The 24,801-nt window shown below is 35.4% G+C and overlaps 2 protein-coding genes across 5 annotated transcripts in view; both read right to left on the reverse strand.

Annotated features, from left to right (window-relative positions):
• Positions 1-24,801, reverse strand: part of LOC134743532 (serine protease nudel) — a 335,679-nt gene that overhangs the window by 200,176 nt on the left and 110,702 nt on the right. The window lies entirely within an intron of this gene.
• Positions 654-24,801, reverse strand: part of LOC134743534 (protein jim lovell-like) — a 73,890-nt gene continuing 49,742 nt past the window's right edge. For 3 of the 4 annotated variants that reach the window (XM_063677025.1, XM_063677026.1, XM_063677024.1), the window contains exons 3-7: positions 24,478-24,669; positions 21,502-22,150; positions 19,194-19,384; positions 18,347-18,433; positions 654-7,676 (exon numbers count right to left, since the gene is read on the reverse strand). In XM_063677025.1, the coding sequence (XP_063533095.1) occupies positions 6,525-7,676; positions 18,347-18,433; positions 19,194-19,384; positions 21,502-22,150; positions 24,478-24,669 (2,271 nt within the window). In that variant the 3' untranslated portion in view covers positions 654-6,524. Of the gene's footprint in view, positions 7,677-7,803; positions 14,142-14,569; positions 15,000-18,346; positions 18,434-19,193; positions 19,385-21,501; positions 22,151-24,477; positions 24,670-24,801 lie in introns of those variants that run through there. The other variant, XM_063677027.1, reaches the window with a different exon arrangement.

The raw sequence follows: 24,801 nt of genomic DNA on the forward strand, positions 1-24,801 counted from the left end.
AAATATTTATTTTATTCTGTTTTTAGTATTTGTTGTTATAGCGGCAACAGAAATACATCATCTGTGAAAATTTCAATTAAGTATATATCACGGTTCATGAGATACAGCCTGGTGACAGACGGACAGGCAGATAGACAGACAGCGACAGACAGACAGCGGAGTCTTAGTAATAGGGTCCTGTTTTTACCCTTTGGGTACGGAACCCTAAAAAAGCAAACCGTTTGTTTTCGGAACGTTTTGAAATTTTAGTTTATTTCCGTATTTTTCAGTTTTTAGCGGAAAAATCTAGACACTAAGTGACATTGTTAATTTTTTCTAATAAAATTTAAAAAAAAAACATGGCTTTAAGAAAAAAACGGAAAATTTTTCCTACTTTTTTCAACCCTACCAAAACGTCATAAGCTCCGTAAAATTCATGGTCATGTTCCGCTTTTATGGTTTGTTGTCAAAACAACAATTCATGGCGCAAAATACTGATTACAATTTCAAACCAGGATTGTCTATCCACAAATCTCACTACTTAACTACACTACATAGAAAGAGGGGCTTTAGGTACTACTTTTTTACCTTTGTATAACTAGTATGAGTTGTCTAGTTATTACCTTGTAGGTATTGATGGAATTGGGTGATAATAAAAATAAAAGACGTTTCAATTAATGAAACAAATATATTTCATTATGAAATTAATTACCAACAAATCCATTTTCAACACGTTTTCAAACCGTTTTTCAATTATTTTAGGAAAATGTGCCTTTTTTAAAGTGCCAAATATTCAATTTATTGTGCCACAAAAACATATTTACTAATTTAATAATGAGATCAAATACATGTTGAACACACAAATTGCCATATGCGTGTTCCAGTAAAAATGTTTTTGTCGCTGAAAATTTTATGCCTAATGGTAACACTACAACACACATTTATTGCACATTTAGAAATTTTGTAAAGTATTTTTGTCTTTTTTTTTCTTATTTTTAGAGATCCAAGACATTTACTATAATTTTGCACATCAATATTGAATGAAATAATATACACAATAGCTTTTAATTTAGATCGTAGATATAATACACATCCAAAATATGGAACTATGCCTAAGTTAATTTGGACAATGGACAAGATACACAAATTAACTGGACTATTTTATCGGCTGTCATTGTGTTAAAGAAAAGTTTTAACATTGTTGGGTTATCAATCATCTTACAAATATAAAAAAAAACATGACACCTTTAACAATAATAATATTATCTGAAAATTGACGAGGTAAAAATAAAAAATTAAAATATATTAATTTACAAAACAGCAAGTTCTTACTAACGACTACTTGTTTATAACAAAATAAAAATAAATCTACACTCAAAAGCAATAAGAACGAGTTCACTTTGTATGAACATTATTTATGTTTGTTAAGTGTAACATTTTTATTGCTTCTGGCTGTATAATAATATAAAACAGGCCACAGATTGTCTGAAATAATTATAATCATAACTCAAACTACATAAATTTTTTATCCCGTTTTACGTAAACATTAATCATTTCACTTTATTATCGCTCTAACCCATTAGCGCCTACACCCACTTTTTGGAAACCACCATTTTTTTTAATTGCTGTTAGGTAGTTAAAGTAGAAATCGAATCTAACACCGTAACCCAGGTGTACCTAAGTGGGTACAATGGGCGCTAATGGGTTAAGGGAGAAAATAAATATTTTAGTGTTTTTTCGACTTCGAAGTAAATGTATAATCCATACGAAAGCGAAATAAGGGGACCTAGTAAGTCAGTAAATTGTTGATAAGGTCCTATAATAATCAACATACAATAAAATACGTACTTCAATAAACTATTGTTGCCTATTGACAAATGGTTGCTATTGAAATTTTACTAGCTACTTATCAGGCAGGTTCTGCCTTATACGACGAACTTATATCTGCACATTTACCGCGAATGCGGAAAAAATTTGAAACAATTCGCCTCGGCTCGCCCCGTCTAGCATCAATCTTCCTAGTTGCGCCTTGGGAGCTATAGGTCGAATGTCCTTTACATTTAACCAATACATATAACCTGTTAGCTTCCAAGGTGCAGTACGGCACGACGACCAAATTGCGTAATCTATTTTTCTATCCAAATGGCTAAGCACCATATACACCAACACATTCTTACAATATTGAATACGTTGATTCTTAGACTTCTTAGAGACACAAGATACTTTTAAAAATACTGTTCCAAAAAAACCCTTATGTGATAACATCTAAACAAAATTATTGCTGATGCTGTTTTCAGTATTTTATGTAAGTAGTTTATAATTTAATTACCTATGGAAGCTTCAATAAATAAAATGTCTCTGTAGAACAGTTTCTATCACATATCATTACACATTGTAGCACCACGCGGTTAATAGACCCATCTACGATACCTACACTTACCTCTATTCAACGTTGTATATGGAGACGTATAAAAATCAATACATCTGAAAAATAATTTAAGATTGGTATATAAAAAATTCTGTATATGTTATGTTTAAAACTTAAGTAGGTAAACTCTCTTATTGTTTTGATATCGTGAACTATTGCATTGTTTTGGCTTTTAAAACTTTAAAATCAATCTGTATTAAATTTTAATTCGCTACGATTTTACAAACGGCGAAACTTCTGGCCTACTTTTCTTCTACCCAAAAATCAGTCTAGAATCGGTCTTCGTTGAATCGCGTACGCTGGAGACATATCTCGGCCACTGTTGGGACTTAAATTAATATCACAATCATCACCCCTCCCCCTCCTCGCTATTAACGATTTAATGCCTACGAAGAGAGCCCTTATATAATGGACTTCTACCAAAGCGTCTCATTCGATAAGTCGCTATTTCGTCACATGGTATTCCTAGATTATTAACGTGCTTTACCAACAACAAACTATTTAAAAATCATTAGAAAACTAGCAAAGTTTGCAGTTAATGGTCATGCTATTATAAATAACATACTTTTGTCCATGATTAAAAATTAAAGACACTGATAGTTATTTAGATTGGACGGAGATATAACGATTTTCTGTGGTTAAATTGTGCGTCACGGTACCTATTATTTAACCGATTTCCGAGACCAAACCTTACTTTAGTATACGGTTAGGGCCAGCCTTTGGTAGGAGTTGAGGTAGGTTTCCAAAAGTTCCACCTAGAAGTCCTTCCAAAACGTATAAAATAAATAATGCCCATTTAGATAAAACACTAACTCTGAAGTTAAAATATGCCAAATAACAAAACTTTCCACGTTTGAAACAACGCAAATGTTGTGAGAAGATATGTAATAAATTTATATTTTGAAATTAAAATGGTAAAACCTTCCTCACAATAATTATAAAACTAAACAAAAGAGAACCCTTACATTCTAGTTTATCACATTTGTCCTGGTTAGTACTCGCATATTTACAATCCTCTGCAGTGCTGAGTATAATTATGAATCTGATTTAAAATTATTTATATTAGAGATATTTATATTACATGAACAAATATAAAGAATACCACACCAATAGTTAACACTAAGAGAGTTCAAAATAATGAACCACTCATAATTGCCGAAGCGTTGACTTGATGTTCATCTATGGAATATCAAAATGGATACCTACTTACATATAGTATAAAACTGGCAACAATGGGGGTTCTATCAAAGATTATTACAGCAACGCCGAGAGCAAATGTGAGTGGTTAATAACCTTATACCTATAAGACACTAATTACACCACAACATCAAGTAACTACCGATCATATAATTATAAAAACAGTCAACATCAATTTTGAATATTAATATATCATATTGTTTAGATTTGACGTAATGGCAAATATCTACATTATACACATTTTGTTTTCATTAGTTACCTATACATGGTATTTCATTGTTTATTTCGATGGTATTGTTGAAAAACTTCAATATTTACAGAAAAAACACGAAAACTGATCAACAATATCAAAGTGCAAGTCGTTGGTGTAGTGCATTTCTTCTCATTCTATTAATCTCACAAAAATAGTGCACGTGTCCTAATATTGACCAGTCAACTTATTCCTTCTGTAAAGAGTATTAAAAATAAAAATTCAGAGTATTGCTTCTCGTTTATACCTACTTAGAAGTTTTCGACTACCTACCTAAATATTACATATTAAATCCCTCTGGCAAACTTAAATAACTATAATATAACAGTACATCCTATTCAAGTGTATCTTTCATATAAATTAACAATTATCAAACGGAAGCTATACATTATACGATTGAAAATCATGAATTAAATTATATTGTTTCCCGTTTCTTTCAACTTCGTTGCATTGGCTGTTATTATCATAAAATACAATATACTTAAAATGTAGATTATGACAACTATTTTACAATGACTATTGCATCATTCTCAGAAAAATACTGGCCCGCAAATAGCAATTAATAAAAATTACTTATTTTTAAAATGCCGGTATTAAATCACTTATTCTATATAATGTACATAATTGACACTGTATAGTTACTTTGGAATCTAGTTGAAAAGGAGGTTGTAAAGAAAATTGAGCATTTCTTTAATTATTTCAATGTATGCAATTTTATCCGTTACTTCTAATGTGTTCTCGTGTGCATGTATAACAGGTTAAAAACTCACTTGCTTAATGCAGTGTAAATAGATTGAAAGAACAACCCTTTATTTTCCACCCAATCTCCTTTTTGAGAATAACAACAAAAATTATCACATTTGCGGCAGTTGACGTCGTCCAAGAGCGACTAATGTCGCGTGTTAGCATAATATTGCAGTGAAAATGCAGGCCAGTATGTTTGTACTAAAACACAGTAACTTATTTAGAGTCGCCAACTCCTTACCTAATGTAGGAGATTATGGTTCGACTGGACGAAAAAGTGGTTTTATTTCATGTAGTAAATACATAGAATAAGTAAAAATGCTATACTTTGAACTAATTGTATAAATTGTACATATTATTATCTATAAAATCAAACCAGATCCGTCAGGCATGCACATATTAATAAAAAAAATAAGTGATTTCGTCACTTGCATTTAATATTAATATAGGTAGCACGGCATTACATTCTTTATAATATAATTCACTGTTTATTTGTATGAGGTAAATATTTTGGCACAGAGAGATTTCTTAAACCTAGCTTTACTTATTTAAACGCTCTTTAAAATTATTTCCTTATATCATATTTAAATTATACAAAACTTTTTCGATGTCCTAAACTGGTTGACTGGTCTTAATCATACAAATCACAGCTTTTGCATTCTCCTACTTATGTATCTATCATCGCAACTAACAATTTTCTAGATACCTACTCTTCAATGGAATGAGTTACTTCAATCTTAAAATTACAGTGACATATAAAAATATGGCAAAAGAAACTATGTGAAGCACTTCCTTAACAGAAACATAAGTGGCGTTGTCGTATTGAATAAAATAATATATTAATTACGTATTCGTATAATAACATTATCACCCGTTTGTATTGCATTAGATCACTCTGCAACGGATACGAAAACATCACACATAAACAAATCCGATCTGAATAATGTGCTGCGTCAAAGAAATAAAATTACCCTTACACCCTAACTGGTTGACTTGTGAAATTATACTAAACCTAAGTAATTAAGACGTAGGTAATTTTATTAAATATTTGTAGTTATCCTTTTCCGTCGTAAGAGTTAGATACATGGGACGGTGAGCTTCGCTCTTTCTTTCATTAATGTGTACCGAGTAGGTACCTATCGATACCGTTGCACATCCAAGTACCTAAGAATTACCACAAAGCTAAATTAAAGATGAGTTAAAAATAATCTAGGTTAATTTACATTCCTTGAATTTTTAGTGCAAGCAACTATTCTCTTTAACATATGGGTAACGGGGTAGAAGTAAGTTTATGTGTGGTAGAAGAATACTATTAATGCAAGAAATATTAAGTGAAATTAACGCAATATCGTATTACAAACTCACACAAACAAACTATTATTCTGACACTGACACGTAAATCATTAATATCGTCAAAGTCTAGTACCCGTACCACGAGTCACTGACAGTGTCAACACTGACATATTATACGTTAACGCCTACGTAATTTAATTTCTATATATCTCGCTCGCATTAATATGCCAGTACGAGCGAGATGCTTAGAAAGTAAGTTACATTCACGCTAGCGTTTATGTCAGTGCCAAACTGGTGGGTAGGTTAATACCTAAGTCTGTAAGGCGTATAATCGATCAACGGTGTATTACCTATTCTTGTGCAACCACTTCTTGTCATCTGACGTTCCAACGTGTATCCTCTTAGATAATTATCAAAAAATACTCAATTAACTACTTATCCGTAAACAACTCTAAAATAAAAACAGTCCTGTGAACTATTAATAAAACCTGCTTAATATCGTGTAAAGTTTAAAAATGTTTTAAAAAATATTCCGATTTAATGTTATAATATGACTCGGTCAATAAATATAGACGTATGCGAATATTGAACGGAGGACGGCGCGGTCGGCGCAGAGGCGTCGGATGCGGCGGATCAGCGCGCGTTGTGCACGTGAGTGGTCAAGTGCTTGGACAGGTAGTCGGCCCGCGCGAAGCACTTACCGCAGGCCTCGCAGTGGTACGGCCTCTCACCGGTGTGAATACGGAGGTGCCGAGTCAGGTCGCTCTTGCCCCCGAACGCGCGCCCGCAGAACAAACACACGAACGGTCGCTCCCCGGTGTGCTTCCTCACGTGCAACTTTAAATTCTCTTTGGACCTAACGCATTTCCCGCAAAACGGGCATGCAAATCTCCTCTCCCTATCTCGTTGCCTATCGTCATTTTGCAAGAATCCCATAATGCCCGAATGTGGACTCGCGCTATCGTGCTTGCTATCAGCTCGAGACTCGCTCTCTGAACTATCTGCGATTGAACTAACGCTGGCAAATGAGACAGGAACGCGCCTTCTCTCTTCCGAGGGAGTGCCGTCTCGTTTGCTCTCACTTTCGGCACTCGAGTTCCTGCAGTCAGTCGAATCGTCAACTGTCACTATGGAGTCTGATGGGCCGTTCGAGTCAACGGTACTGTCTTGTTCATCGTGAACTTCGATCGGGGGGCTTCTGGTGTTTTCAGGTCTGTTTTTCTTTTTAATAGAAAGGTCCATTTCACCACAGCGACCTAACAAAGCCTCGTTTGTGCTAGAAACTTGATTTAAACTGTCACTCTGATCGGTGTTCTTAGTGTGAAGTCGCTCTAAAGTATGGTTCAAACGATGTTTTTTGAATGACTTGAGATAGCGAAACTGCATTCCACAGACATCACAGGTGAATAGTTTGTCAGCCGGTAACCTGGCTCGGTGATTTTGCTCTCTGTGTTTGACATAAGCGGACCTATATCTGTAACTTTGTCCACATTGTTCGCAGACAAATGGTTTATCGTCGCAAGAGGTCTGCGATGCGTGCTGCAGGGCGGCGTGGCGCTCCAGGAGCCACGTGGAGGGAAATGAGGCGAGGCAAACTCCACACCGGCGTCTCTCCGAGTGAAGGAGGTGCCTGTTTTGGTAAGTCATACAGTCATCGCTAAGATACCTGCGTAAGCGGCACGCTTGTAATGCCAGTAACGGCGACCAGATCGGTAGAGCGGTAGGGCTTCGCGGTGGAATAGGACTCGGAATACTGGGTGAACTGCATGTCATGTCCAGACACATCTGTAAAATAAAATATTTCTTATTAGTCTTAAAAAGTCTAGCGATATAGTATTACCATTGAAGTTATAGTAAAAAAAAAACGTACCTCGTAATAAACATTCTAGATGGATTAGAAACAAAAGACTAGTTTTGTAATGATTGTAGAGCTTTTATTTGTCAAAATTGTATTTTTACAGCTATGATATGCTTATATTTGTTTCAAAAGTTACAAAGATCAACAGCATAGGGTCTTTTAAGACTGTTGCACAATTGACGAAACATTACACCAATTTGATCCTCGATCTTTTTGATATTCTGTAACTATGATTGCTGCAATATATATTTAACAAAATTCAGCTTTCTGTTACAACATTATGAACTATCAATAGATAATATTGTTAAAAGGCAAAACAGATTTTCTCTAATCTACAATGTCAACAATGATTGTTAAATAAAATCCATCGATTTCTCGGTGAAGAAACAATTCTATAAATTAAGTGGACCTACATTATTTGAACTTGTGCTGAATAAAAATGGTTGATAGCGTAATTTGCAAAACAGCAAAGTTACTGGTACACTCAATGGGGAACACCCAAATATTCCGAAATATGTTTTTCCGATTTTTATAACCACGATTTTCATAATCCCGATTTTTATACGTCCGAAATATTAAAATTACGATTATTAAAAACACGATGGAAGATAATCACGAATGTGCTATTTCCGAAAACTTAAAATCCGATTGTCATTTGACCGAAAACTTAATGTTCCAAATTTACACTTTTCCGAAAATACTTTTTTCCGAATTCTTAAATTTCGAAAAATCATTGTCCGATCGGAGATAAAATAATTCGGTATTCAGAAACTCGGTCTTTTGTAAGGTCGGAAAAATGAAATTCGTGATATTCAAATGAAGACTCACGTTTTAGTAATTCGGTATTCAGAAATTCAGTCTTTTGTAAGGTAGGAAAAATGAAAAAAGTAAACGAAGTCTTACGAGAAGTGGGTTAGGTTAGGTTAGGTTAGAACTGCAACTCCCAAGAAAACGAACTGTTGTCAGAAGTGGGTTAGGTTAGGTTAGAACTGCGACCCCAAGTAAACGAACCGTTGCCAGAAGTGAGTTAGGTTAGGTTAGAACTGCGACCCCCAAGAAAACGAACTGTTGCCAAAAGTGGGTTAGGTTGAAACTTTAACGACGTAGGTACCTTCATGTATTTAACAATAAATTAGGAGTATCGTTATTCTGAGATTACAAAATTGGGATATTTAAAATATAAATCACGTCAAATCGGAATTAAAAATTTCGGAATAATGGCAATTTGGAATTCGTGATTTCAAACATAGTAAATGTTAAATTCGGCATTTGGCACTGTCGGAATTGTTTTAATCGGCATTATGTGGTTCGGAATTTAAAATTTCGGAATAATGGCAATTCGGAAATCGTGATTTCAAAAATCGTTATTCTTAAATTCGGTGTTTGTCACCGTCGGAATTGTTATAATCGGAATTATGTGGTTCGGAATTTACAAAATTCGGCTTTTCGGCTTTTCGGAAATATAAATCTTCGTGATTTTCATCATTCGTAATTACGACAGTCGGAATTTTGATGGGTCGAGCATTTAAAAATCGGAATGATATAATTCGACATTCTAAAATTAGGCATACAATTTTTCGGAATTATGTAGTGGGGTACAATACAATTACAAGTTCTAGAATATTCATCTTTTTGACGTACATGTATATGTATATATATTTGTCACGCCTGTCTTGCATAGACACTTACTCGGGACTTACTCTTGTAACTTATGCTGTTTTAAATATTACGCTAACATATAGTCACAATTTAAATCTAAATCATTTATATTAAACACATTATTATTAAAACAAATTGTACAATATACAATAAACCTACAGGAACTTATAAAAATTGCAATTAAGTTCTATATTTAGGTATGCCACTTAAAAATGGTAGGTTAATTAAAAGTAACAATTAACGCTCCCACTACAAATACCTACACAACTCTTGTGGACGAAACTTAATGTATATTCTAAAGGCTAGTTTAAATAAAACTATTGTTAATGTATGTATGAAAGTACCCCTGGCTGTTCGGCGAATAATATCACAAGATTGGAATGCGCTATCCTCGGAGTGGTCAAGCGATCCGGCGCTGCGCTGCGTAGATCGCCCACTCGGGAATGCTCGACCCAAGCCTCTCGAATATACTTACATCGCCCCGCTGGCTACATATCATAACTCAAGTTACAATTTTCACCATAAAATGTACAACTTTTACTATAGTTTATTCGCTACATATATTATTCCGTGATTTGCAGCCTTTATATAAGTCTTGTATAGGCAAGAGGCACTCTAAATATAAAACTGTGGTCACAATTTGATATAAAATGAATCTACATTAAATCTAATTTCGAAAACAAGAGATCGTGCTAGTGGTTTAGTTATCATGCACTGTAAATACTTAAGAAAAACGTCTAAGTAACCATATATACATACATATGCTATATGTATATTAAATGTAGTTGTGCTAACGGCGTGAGTGATCGCAGGGCGTGGCAACATTATTTTCATGTTAAAATTTGAATAACTGCACTTGGGGGTCGTAGAATCTATTGTTCTCGTTATGTATGTTACAATTGACTAACAACATTCATCACACTGCCTATTTACAACGTCAATACATAAAGATATAATTCTATTAATATTATCATTCATAAATATTAATTGATTATTAATAAATAGTACCTCTGAAAGTTAGGAAACAAAATAGCCTTTCAACTGTATTCTGTTCTATTATTAAACTATTTCGATAAAAACTCGTACAAATTTGAAAATTCGCTTCATTATTACTGATATTATTGCTATTATTTATTTATGTAAATTGTAAATATTTAATCTTTCTTAAAATAAGAAGAGGAACATTAATCAAGGTTTTCATATTACTATAAAGTTTGGTAACGTTAGACTCCGAAAAATAAAAAGAGTGCAGCTTTTCAAATAGCAACATTCTCGTGTATTTTTTTTTTTTCAATTTTCTTGCCTTTGAGACATTTTTGACCATTCTAGCTCCGGGAAGTAGCGCATCTACCAATCTATTTCTAAAATGCATTTACACTTTATAAATTTAAATACAAACTTTGAATTTTGTATTTTACCACTTCATGGCATGGCAAATTCACTAATAATTTAGATAAAGGAAAATTACTTTTAAATGAGTCCATAAAATTCAAACTGCTCTTTTGAACACAGATATTGAACAATTTATGTTTACAAGAAATCATTAATTAATGGTTATTTGTCGTTTCATGTTTTTAATCGCACATATTTTTTTCTTAATGTAAGTCTGATTTAGTATGTAAAAATACTATAATTATTAGAGACATCTTAATTTTTAAACAGACAAATTTCGTATGATTTGTTTTGTAAAATGATGGGACCACCCCTACTGACTGCGCCAACTAAACACAAACGACAAATACTCTGAAATCAAACTTGAAAATTTACCATACAGTAAGTATAAGTGGAATGTACTCAAAGTTATTTATAAGTGATCCTAAACGTAGACGCGCACAATCACATTTACGTTTTACCAAACCATTAAAACAAAGTGTCGTAGACAATTACTGCGCAATCTATACCTAATTAACCTTACCACGTGCATTTGGAAGAGCTCCTATAACACTACCACATCATAATTTCAATACAATTAGAATATCTTTAGTATCTTTACATTCCATTGAATCAAACAAGCATGAATATTTGCTAACGGTACTCCCAAACATAAAGAAATAAGGACATTGATCATAATTATATTTAAGACAGTATACTTAACAAATACATTATAAGTACAACTACGAAATATCGGTGGCAATTGCATAAAAATAATATTTTTGCCCACACTGGAATAATTTCGGAATGATAGGCGTTTAGGTATTGTGCAGCACTTCAGTCCTTTATTACAAAACGCCTAATAAAGAAATCTTTATAAGTAGGAAAGACACGTAAGGTTCGTGTTTTTCAATAATATTTGTTTTCTCTATAAGCTAATTTAGCATATTATAAATGATGATTATAATAAAATCGTTTTGAAGAGGCCTAAACCTTAATTTAGATAGGTACTTAATTTTATCTCATAAATCTCAATAAGTAAAAAATTAAAAGACGAGTTACTAAAATCATAGATTTAATCACAAAATATCCTTTTAAAATTACATCGACCATTGAGGTCCAAAACGCGAAAACGGTTCAAATCACATTCTGAGATCGAAATTTTAACTCCCAGATGGTGTCCTTACTTTTTTATATATCACAGTTCTTTCCCTAATTAACTATAATACTTTCATTTGATATTTTTCGAAATAAACAGCTATTAATCCTCTTATACACGTTAAGAGGTCTTTAACGCCTACATTTAAACAGAATCTGATATTTAATATATTTTATACTACTAGTCCAACAATACAAAAATTAATCAAGTTACGTATGTTAAGACAAGTGCAAAAACACTTTGATTTTGAGTTAAAATGATGATATGTCCCCATGTACTTAGGTCACATGGATTTTAAAAAATCATTATAAGGGTATGTATTTATCTATCGACTAGTTTAATATCTATTATGTATTCGTTTTTTTACAATAGTGATAATAGGTCTTAATTTAAATAAATAAAACTGCATGAACGAGGGAGTACCGTAAGCAATAAAGAACAAAAAGTTTAAATATTAACAAGAAAACTTACGACTAAAGTGAGCCAACTTTCCAATCAGTACCAAATCAAAGCTTTAGTTCAAAAATCATTGGTTAAATAATAGTTATTATGTTTGTGGTTGATAAACTTCTGTACAGACTTCGGCAAACCATTAGGCTACTGAGTCAGTAGTCAAAAACAAAAGTGAATTAAAATGAATCCATAAAATATCCCTGTATTTGACTCTGTTGAATTTATTGAACACAGTGGTTGTGAGACAAGTTTCAAATGCTTCGTAATAACAGATTTTAAAAATTGTACTGTACCTATTGTAATTGTAATAAAATTAAACTGGCCCTGCTGATCTCATATTTAACTAACCAAATTATCAACGATTCAACTTTCACTATATTTAAGTAATAAAGCATTTGAAACTTTCTGTACAATAAAACAATATGGTTCTGCAGTATGAAAATAGATAGAAAATTTGATATATATTAATATATTCAGGCTATGCCTCTTACATCTCAACATGACACGTATGGTAGCCAATATAATTCGCGGAACCAGAACATATAACGGTACTTCCGAAAGAGTGAACCGTTGGGATGAAGAGGCATGGACTATATTCGGACAGAACAGAAACAGCGTTTAAAGCTTTGATTCCCAGGATCACACATCCACAACCCTCCCCAAGTTACCAAATATACGGAGCTACTGAAGCATTATTTTTACGTTCTAATAAATTTCCTATAAATCCGATATTATCAAACTATATGTTATGTACATTTTATATGTCGTAATATTGCTTTTGAATTACCTCAGGGGAGCGTGCGTCATTTACTTCGAAAGACATAAAATTAGTAAAAATCTCATATCCCTAATTTTTTTATCATTACAAACTATATTTTATTGAGTGCAATTGTTCTATGGTCTCTAATAATAATAATTAAAGCACTCATTATCAATCTTTAATTTGGTTTATCAAATCAACTCTGAGAGATGAACTACTTATATGTAATAAATTTAATAATGCAAGTCTCTAAAGGTTACGTCAGCTCTAAATTAATTATTTTACAGTCCTCGTTTAGTAGTTACTAAAAAGCTTTGAAATGGCAACCAAACATGAGAGCTCATTTAAGGAACGTTCTCAAAATAAGAAGCTGAATAATTAGCGCATTCTCCATATGAAACTGATCTTTGAAATATAAAACAAATAATATTAAAAAAAGAAGTTTTACTTCACTAGCTAACTTTGGCTATGCCGTCTACAAGACTCATCCTACGATGAGATTTCAATATTACCTAAAGCGTAAAGAAAGCACCTAACGTTCCAAACGCTTATAAAACATAAGCAAACGAAATGAGAAAAACAAACGCTCATCTTCAATAAGAAAACGGAGAAGTAACCACTTTTGTGTGACAATTATCTATTAGTGAAATATCAAATATTATTCATATCGTTCAGATCACAGTTGCGGCGCTTAATCACATTCTTAATAAATTACAACATATTGTCCTCCATTTGTTCAATTCTACCACTGCTCGCTCATTGACTATGTCCAATAATAATGTATATTATTGGTTAATATACACTCGCGCGTCAATTGTACACTATAGCCATCCCATACTCATTGGTGCGGGCTTTCCTCCTCGGTATCTACAGGACTAGGTGACAGGAATTTTCGCGCGTACTTCGGATAGTGGGTTTTCTCGTGCGCCTTCAAGATAGTCGACCGAGAGAACGTTTTCCCGCACAAAACACACCGAAATGGCCTTTCACCTGTAATTAAGATTTGAAAAATTAATAATGCGATAGGTACTTAAATGTTTTGAGCGCAAAAGACGTCAAATCATGTTACCCCAGATATGGTTGAATATAATTTGCACCGATCTCTCAAAATAGTTGTATGTCGAATCGGTGTAAATTATATTTCGTCAACTATACCACGGCCATTATGGATGGCACTGTAATAGACCTGTACAACCTGGCCGAACTACATATTAATTCTACAACTATGTTGTTATATATATTAAATTAATGTAGGTACTATTACTTGGCTTCTGAGCTCCTGTAGATATTTTATATTACAATTTAGTGTTGTATGCTTTGTGGCGTTAGAGAGCATGATTAACGTGCGACGCCCAGACGCTCAAAACGTTGAATATAAATGAATATATAGATTCTTTAGAAACTTGTAAGTAACTTACCAGTATGCACTCTACAATGGTCCTTCATATGATGCCTCAGCTTAAACGCTTTTCCGCAAAATTCACATTTGAACGGTCGGTCGCCCGTATGCACCGGTAGGTGGGCTATTAACGACGAAACATCCGGGAAACTCTTGCCACAGAACTTGCACAACACCACGTTCCCGGGCTCCATCGGCCCGATGTCCAGGTCTATAGGCGACTCCTCAGTGGGCATGGACATGTAAGGCGGGTCCGCGAACTGACCCAGCATCGGCAACCCCAGCGGCCGCCCAAGTATAGCGTCCCGATACTTCAGAGTGTCGAGTGTGTGCGTGGTTAGTATGTGCCTCGTTAGTTTGCTCTGGTGGGGAAACGCCGCGCCGCAGTGTATGCACGGGTACCCTCTCTCCCCCTCCTCAATTCGCACCCTAGCGGACCCATCGTACTCCTGCAACCACAAAAAAGAACATCAACTTCTTTTTTCGTCTGCTCTTTTGTCCACGGACCAAAATGTGTGCAATATCGCTACCACTACTGTCTAAATGGTAATGCAGTCTCGGTTAAATTTTAATCGTCTATCTAAGAAGTTGACGCTCATTTTTGCCCAATAAAAGTGCAGGAGTGACGCGGGAGCCGCGACGCGTTATGCCTTGTTGGTTAGCAACGCGCTCACTGAATCACCGAATCGAACTCAAACAAATGCATGTATATGGCCAAAGTTAAAATATACATCTGCCCAAAATACATAACAAACAAAATGAATGGATATAAAAATGATGGCCAACAATATGAAGGTCAACTTCTTGACAGCAAGGCATAGTACTCGATGTTCAAAATAGCGCAGCATATCAAAAAAGCATGCATTGAATTCGAAATCAACGTCCACACAACTTAAAACACCAATAACTACACTGCATAATGATTGGGCAAGGTATGTCATTGGAAGACCAACTGTCAATAGTTTTATTAGTAATGTGAATCGAAACTACGTAATGCTTAGATTATATAGAAATATGAAAGGTGGAAGGAACGGAAATATACATCCAGGCAAAAGAAAAAGGTTAGGCCGAGCGTTTTGATCGCAGCACTTTTATGTAACGAATTTTAGAGTTTATTCGCTTACGGTAAGGGCCTGCTTTGGTAATGAGTTGTCAGGTAAAGTTTCTTATTATCAATAAAGCACAGCACTACGCACAATATCTATATTTGTTACATAAAAGTAAAGCTGTTAAAAAGCCTTACCTTTTTCAAATGCATTTTAATGTTTAAAATTATTGTTTAGGTAAATTTAACTAAATGTAATGCAGTGAAGAATTAATAAATTTTAATATAATGTAAATTAATAAAAAAACATATTATTCAACCCTCAAAGTCTAAGGGAAGTAAAAAACAATATGTCTGGCCAATTCACTTTGATGATAACTTTAAATTGAATCTAACAACCATACTTTGAGTGATATTAATTAATAAATCTTATTTTTAATTAATGAGGTTTCAACCCTGGAATTGTCAATGTCAGACAAGCAGTAGAGACCTTAAGGCATTTAGTCCGCCATTTGCACAATATTTTTAAATTATTTTATTTTATTCTAATTGTTTGTGCCGTGATATAAAATGTTTATACGTTTCTCAGCCCAGTCCATTATGACTATTAAATTTTTTCCAATTGTTCAATTCGTAAAAATCTAACGGCCATAGTTTGCATTTGGCAGTCGTCAGCTCCGTACTAGGTGTAACGGCTACGTTAATAATTGAATTTCTAGCCTGAACACGCTAAGTATGTTCATGAAGTGTAGTATGCGGCACATATACAGGGAAATAAGTATATCAATTATGAAATAGATACATGAAAAAATATTTAGTAATATATACAATACAACATGCACAATGCACATAGAGTACACACATAAAAAGTTATCACAATATTTTGCTTTCTTTAATCCTAATTTATTTTATCACGTCTACGTCTATTATTTATACTGGCCAAAACAATTATATGGTCCTGACACATTCAAAATTACGAACTATATTGTGATAACTTTAAAATAAAATAAGTAGCTATTAATCTACAACAACATGGTACATAATCATAATTTAAAAGAATTTGAGCCTCCAAATTAAAGGGACTTCAGCTAAATAAGTGCCATTTTCAACCAAAAGGGTTGTCAATAATGCGCTAACTTCAATTTGAAATCAACCTTATTGACAACCGACAATGTGGTACCTTTTGGTTGAAAACGTCACATATTATCTTTTTAACCTTTTGAACTCCAATGGAACTTAAAGTAAGCAAGCTACACAGTACCCACACCAAACTTATTTACATTTAACTATAATAAAATAAAATATAAAAAAGTAGATTGTCTGGGAAATCATCAGTATCATTATTCAGTCTTGTTCATTAGTATAAATGTAAAATATTCATCAAAAACATGACTTTTCATTGCATCCTAAAGGCACCATGCGAATAGTTCACATAGCCAACATTGCATTTATTTACTAAATAATAATTATAATGGTGGTGTCATCTTGGTACATTAAAAAAAATAACTAATAGTTCTAATTTCATAAATAAACACAATATTGGCTACATGAACGATCCTGACGCCGCCTGGCGCCTTTAGAACCCAATATAAAGTCATGTATTTAATAAATATTTTACATTTATGCTACCTGACTGTAAAGTGTGAATGATATTGATATGACTTCCCAGAAAATTAACACATACACACAGCCAAAATTTGCACCAACAATTAAATAAGATATGCTGTGAGACATGATTTATAAATTGTAAATACAGATGTCAATCACAATGAAAAAGCCGGCCAAGTGCGAGTCGGACTCGCGCACGAAGGGTTCCGTACCATTACGTAAAAAAACAGCAAAAAAATCACGTTTTTTTGTACGGGAGCCCCATTTAAATATTTATATTATTCTGTTTTTAGTATTTGTTGTTATAGCGGCAACAGAAATACATCATCTGTGAAAATTTCAACTGTCTAGCTATCACGGTTCATGAGATACAGCCCGGTGACAGACAGCGGAGTCTTAGAAATAGGGTCCCATTTTTACCCTTTAGGTACAGAACCCTAAAAATCAACGATGATCACAACTCTGGCGAATGTGGGACTCGAACCCACATCCTTGGATTGCCGGTCCAATGCGTTACCAATTCCGCCAGCTGACCATCCGCCAATCAACGTGAATTTAGTCATTGCAACTGTGAACAACGTCACTACCGACATTCGCATTTTTTATAGATTGTAATAATGTCGCACGTCCCACAATAAAAAAAGGAAAAATATATTTACATTTGAGACATAACTTTGTAGTATTACGAGTATAATAAATCAGCTTTAGGTACTAGATCACTTAGATAAGTTACATTACATTATCAATGCTTGGATTATCAATTATTGACATTTGGTGAACAGAATTTGATTATTCTAGTTTGATTTTGGGGCCCACTGATTATCAGTCTGCCGGACAATATCATGATGTCATTTAGAACAAAAATTTGAGAGTTCCGAACAACTGACAGGCCGATGTTGTCTGGAGGATAATCAGTGGGCCCCTTTAGTTATTAGTGCATACCATATGCAATAATGTACTGTTCATTCGTATGCAAATAGTGTTCAAAAGGTTAATAAATATGTATAAAAAAGTTGCAAATAAATAGAGACCTTAGTGTGACAGGGATTTACACATTTATCAAAGATTTTAAATTTTAACACCTACCCTACTAAGGTCCCCTTTCCCTGAGTACAACACAAATACAATGTACTGAATACTCACAGATTCATGCTGTATTCGATAATCCGTGGATGACTCGCCACCTTTGTCTTCATTACTCCGGTCCCAATCTACTTCCTTCTTCAGAGACTGGAATTGTTAACAAAACTACATGTAGTTATAGTACAAATAAGAAGAGATGAAATCCAGTAATAGATTAAAATTTAAATTTTTAACTACTATAGTCTTAAAAACCTGGCAAGTGCGTTGTCGGACTCGCCTACCGAGGGTTCCGTATTTTTTAGTATTTGTTGTTATAGGTGCAACAGAAATACATCATCTATGAAAATTTCAACTGTGTAGCTATCACGGTTCATGAGATACAGCCTGGTGACAGACAGATGGACAGACAGAGACAGAGGAGTCTTAGTAATAAGGTCCGGTTTTTACCCTTTTGGGTATGGAACCCTAGAAAGGACTCGGGAGACATTAACAACTTGGTTGAATCCAATAACATGTTTATTTTGGAATGCTGGGATTGTTTTGCAAAGTTTTCACAACTGCATTGATTGGTAGAGACATGATCCCTTTTGAATATGTCAGCTTTGTTGATTATTTCTTTATTACTACGAAACTTCTTTGTTTCTTGTGGTGTAACCTACTGGAAGTTGAGGGCCACCATTGCAGCGCATACTTATTTAATCATTATTAAGGCACATGTGTTATTGACATTTGATTGTCATTTTTGAACTGTCAGGCCTGATAAGGGTTAACAACTGCATTACTGCACTAAACAGAGCATGCTAATCTCATGTCATTCTCAAGATCTTTTGAGCAGTAATATATATTTGCCTGGTTGCCGGCAATTGACATCCTCACAACACAAACTAGTAAAAGAGGAATCATTTACCAAGGGTACTTGTTGCACCGGCGGCAGACCCGAGGGGCCTGCGATTGGCTCATTCCGTGGACTGGGCAATGATGCATGTGAAGGATGAGGTAGACCAGGGTGTGAAATCGCGTTCAACACGCTCAGCCGCTGTTCCACTGGCGAGTATCGCGGCCCCAGCACGCCGTGGCTGTTTATAGTCATGTTTATGCCTGAAACGTAAATTTATAAACTTAGCAGTCTACAATAAAATACGAAAAAATCGGTAAGGCGTAGTGTAAATACGTGGAGTAGGTATGTATGTTATTAATTAAAGTCTTACATGTCGTTCAGGTCGGAAACAGCAAAATTTGTTTACAGAAATGGATGATTTTTACAATACGAAATAGCCTTTTTTCCGGAACTGACATTCTTTAATTTATTCAAGACTTTTTAAAGCTAATAAAATAAATAAACACTGCTTCAAGTCGATGGACTTGGATTTCATTATATTTTGACATTAATAGTTGACACTGACAGTGACAGATGCTATGACAACACACAGGGACAACAGAAAGTAAGTACGTTCAAAAGTAGTAATTTTATTGACACGACATAGACCAAGTTACAATTAGACATAGTTAGACCAAGATAACTGCAACAATTTTGACAGCATACAATACAATCATTTATTAATAGAATTACAATTTTACACGTCATAATAATTACAATACATTACTATTCTAAATTACATAGACTGTGGAAGTGTAATTTATACGTCATAATTTCATAGAAGTTCAACGTGTAAAATAAGTATCATATTTTCAATAAGTAAAGATTTTTAACCTTGGTCTAACTAACATTATCAAAAAGTTCAATCGCATTTATATGTATATGCATATTACCTCAATGATCGCATTACTATATTAAGCTACACCTTTAAAATTGTATCTCTTTCCATCGTGAATTCATGTGCCTAAGGTGTCGCGAAGAACCGCGAGTATCAAACAGTTGGTAAGTTGCACAACAAATAATTTATAGATTCTATATATCTTCAACCCTGTTTGCAACACTGACCTCTATGTTGTCAATGGACATTAAAAAAAGTTAGTTCAAGGCAGGGAGGGAAAAATAACGTCAGACAGAACAAAATAGATAAAGGTGTGTTGAGTGAGTAATAAAATAAAGAATAGATCACCAGCTGTGGTGAGTTTCATATACAATTTCTATTCTCTAATGAACCGTAGAATAAAGCGTATAAGTACCAAGTATTCAAGTCCGCACTGGACGGTTGTGAAACAGCCATATGTAGTACAAGCAAAGTCGAGTGTGATACTCATTGCAAGTCAAGTTAATATATCAAGTGAGGCAATATAAAGGGCAGGTTGTAAGGGGTTGGAGGAGACCTGTGGGGACCTAAATGGCTCCAACCAAATTTGAGTAGGAGTATGTTACACAAGCGATCAATGTAGTGATTGCACACCTTGCCATGACCCCGTGTTGTGGCAAGATTAGTTCCCCGTGATGTCAATAGCTCGTCTAGGCGAGGCTAGACCGTAGCCGTGCAGAAGCCACGGGTCGCTCGAGTCAGATTACAATGTTAATAAATGTTCACAGTTTTATGTAAATATTGCAGTTTCAAAACCTAAGTGCAGATACTTTATTCAATATCAATTGTTGGTTTTGTCGTCTATTACATCCTCATTAATAAACGCGGCGATATAAGGTCTATAGGTAATAAGACAATACTCGTACTATAAAAAGCGGCGATTATGGCGCGTAAAATATTTAAAGCGCAATTAAAAATTTGTATGGGAGATCGACTTTCCACTGACAAACCATGGACAAAGCTGGCTTGCCAGAGTAATCTGATGAGGGTCGGTAAACTTAACTCAAAGTAGCTAGCAGCAACTGGGACCTAAGGAAGTTAGAACTTCAGGGTTTCATTGGAAACAGCCTTTTAACTCGTGTAAGTAGTCGTGTCGTGTCGTGTGTCAGTTCAGACTTGTACACAGAAGAAAGTAGTAGGTATACATACCATAGCTAACTTAGCCGTTTTACTTACGTATTTTTAGTCACTCGCGCGACATGTTTTGGAGAGCCTAGTTCTCCATTTTCAAGCACTAACAGTGTCTGAGTGAGTACGTCAGGTATACATACCGCAAAAATTGAAAATCAAAAATTGCCTGTGGTCAAGAACGATATAATGGAAATAGATTTTCTTCATATTTCGAGTTTTAATAAAGTTTAAATATACATAAAAGAAAAGATTTATCTTGTAAACTTTTATATCGATTTCATAACAATCGGAACATAAAATACATTTTCTGATACATTATATAACACTTACCAATGTTTTCATTATGTGCCCCATTTGATCTTATAGATACTGCGTCGTCCTCGGGCGATGAAGGACGCATTGGTTCGTCAGGCGGTTCATCCTTGGGCAGGGGAGGATGCGTTAGGGTAGGAGGTTCTGTTGAATTCTCATTTCTAAATCTCCGAACTGTCAGTAATGGCGATATCCTTGGAGGTGTTGACTCTATTTCTTTAGATTCTCGAATTTCTCTTATATTGTCCCTTAAATCCCGAGGAACTTCGCGATGGTCGCGAGTTTCTCGTGGTTCTCTGTTTTCTCTGGGTTCACGAGGTTCCCTAGGCTCTCTCGCCTCTCTATGCTCCCTCACATCGCGATGGTCGCGATGTTCTCTTAAGTCTCGCGGTTCTCTATGCTCTCTATGTGATTCCCTCGACTCACGATTTTCTCTTGGATGAGCTTCTCTTGAGTCTCGATCCTTGTTTTCTCTATCACGGGTATCCCGCAAATCCTTCGCGTCACGCCTTTCTTCTCTCTCCCATTTCTCGCAACCATCTAGTCTCTCGTGGGACTCTTGACACTCCTTAGTGTCCTGGGATTGACACTCATCCATTGGTTCAGGAACGTTTCTTGTATCGATACCAGCTGCACTTAATGTAGTCATTTCAGCTAATCCCTTGACCTGAAATAGCATAATCTAGTGTTACATATATGTATTCTAATTAATTGATTCGTAAAGTGAAATATTTAGGTAACTGATAATCATTGCAAACTTTATCGAAAATCCCCATGAGTGATATTAACCATCATCATATACATAATTATATACAGAAAATATAGGTAATACTAATATTGTTATTTAAAAAGAGTTATCTAATCGCACATCTCACAAGTAAAACACGACTTGTGCCTACTCGTCAGAAGTGTACCAAATATGCTAGCGGCTTATCTTATTATACTGCCAACGATAGCTATTGATTGATTGTTTTAAACTGGTTTTAATAACATTGTAAATTGGAACTTTCGTCAGTCTTAAAAGCATCGCGCAGTTTTCAATAGTAGTAGTAGGTAGTAGTAGTAGTAAATCACTTTAATGTAAAAAAAAAAATTGTTAACATGACATTCATATAAATACTGGACATTGATCTTTCTCATATACCTATTTACATCAAGGCGGCCACGGTACGCTGCACCTCAAAACTTTACTTCGAAGCACATATCATAGTTACCTTCCAACCAATTGGCCAAAATAAACTAGTTGGAATTATTTAGTAGGAAACTAATGAACGAAGAGAATAATTGGAGTGGAGTGCTAGAAAATGCTAGAAATAACATTGGTATGGTGAAAGAGATCACTATAGAAGAAGTAAAAATGGCAGTGCAAGGTATGAAGAATGGGAAAGCGGTTGGGCCAGATGGTATACCTGTGGAAGTATGGAAGTTTCTGAAAGCGGATGGATGGAAGTGGCTGACTTTATTCTTTAATAAGTTGTTGCAAGAAGAGGCAATCCCTGAGGAATGGTGCAACAGTTCACTGGTGCCCGTTTTTAAGAATAAGGGTGATGTACAGGATTGCAACAACTATCGAGGAATAAAGCTCATGTCACATAGTATGAAGATATGGGAAAAAGTGGTAGCAAGACGAATGAGAGAAGAAAGTGAGGTAACACAGAACCAATTTGGGTTTATGCCGGGACGGGGAGCTACGGACGCCATATTTGCACTTCGCCAACTGTGCGAAAAATACAGACTTGCGCAAAAGAACTTGCACATGGTGTTCGTGGACCTGGAAAAGGCATACGATAGAGTCCCCCGTAAGGTTCTGTGGTGGTCTATGAGAGAGAAAGGAATGCCAGAGAAGTATGTGCGGCTTGTTCAGGCGATGTATGATAGAGCCAGTACTCACGTCAGGTCCGAAGCTGGAGTAACCGACAAGTTCAATGTGGCGGTAGGTTTACACCAGGGATCGGCTTTAAGTCCGTATTTGTTCCTCCTGGTTATGGATGCTCTGACATCGAACATACAGGAGGAGGCACCCTGGTGTATGCTGTTTGCCGATGACATTGTTCTTGTCGGAGATAATGCACTTGAGGTCCAGAGCAGGCTGGTAAAATGGCAAGAAAAGCTGGAAAGTGTGGGACTGAAAATAAGCAGAACCAAAACGGAGCACATGTTCTGCGATTTCGGTGGTCTAACCAGTTTTTCCCATATTGCCTTAGATGGTGTATCCCTACCAGTCTGCTCCGACTTCCGGTACCTTGGGTCATTGATCCAGAGCGACGGACGCATCGACCGTGACGTGAAAAATAGAATAAATGCGGGATGGATGAAATGGCGACAGGTCTCTGGAACAACTTGCGATCCACGAATGCCTCTTAAACTTAAGGGGAAAATTTACAGGACGATCGTGAGACCTGTTGTAATGTATGGATCAGAATGCTGGGCGACGAAAGTGACGGATGAAAGAAGAGTGCACGCAGCGGAAATGAGAATGTTGAGATGGATGTGTGGAGTGACGAGGAAGGATCGGATTAAGAATGAGTATATTAGGGGAAGTTTGAAAGTAGCACCAGTAACGGAGAAGATAAGAAGTAGTAGGTTAGCGTGGTATGGGCATGTGATGAGGAGGGATGAATGCCATATAGGCAAAAGAATGTTAGGGATGAATGTTGATGGACGGAGAGCGTATGGTAGACCCAAAAAGCGATGGATGGATTGTGTAAAAGAGGATATGAGAAAGAAAGGAGTGAGTGCTGAGGTGACGAAAGATAGAGGAGAATGGAAGAGAAAAACATGTTGTGCCGACCCCACATAACGTGGGATAAGGGTAGGAAGAAGAAGAAAGTCTAACGATGTTACCAGGTAAATAAAATTGGAAACTTGTTGGTACTATCCAAGTTGTAACTTCAGGTTTTGGAAAATCATATGCGTTACCACTCAACTACAGATGCTCAATTACTTGTTGTGGTACATAACCAATACCAAAACAATAACACCAAACCACCATACCTGAAGACTCTCAGCAGTCTTGAGGAGCGCGGGTAGTTGGCAATACTGGACGTTGACCTCTCCCTTGTACATGAAGTCGACCAGGGTCCGCAGCTCCTCCAGACCCACGTCCTTGAGGATCACTATGGGATGTCGCGAGGGGTGGTCCACGAACAGCGAACGGAAGTAGGATGAGCACGCAGACAGAACGACCTGAATAGCGAGAAAAATATATTGTACAGTACATTGTAGTGTTTTACCTTGCATGCCTGGATTACTTCTCTGTAACTCCTCCCTTCTTTGGTTTCTAGCGTAAGAATCCAATTGATCGAACCTTTTAAAATT

Source organism: Cydia strobilella, chromosome 8, assembly GCF_947568885.1.
Source record: "Cydia strobilella chromosome 8, ilCydStro3.1, whole genome shotgun sequence".
Lineage (NCBI taxonomy): Eukaryota > Metazoa > Arthropoda > Insecta > Lepidoptera > Tortricidae > Cydia > Cydia strobilella.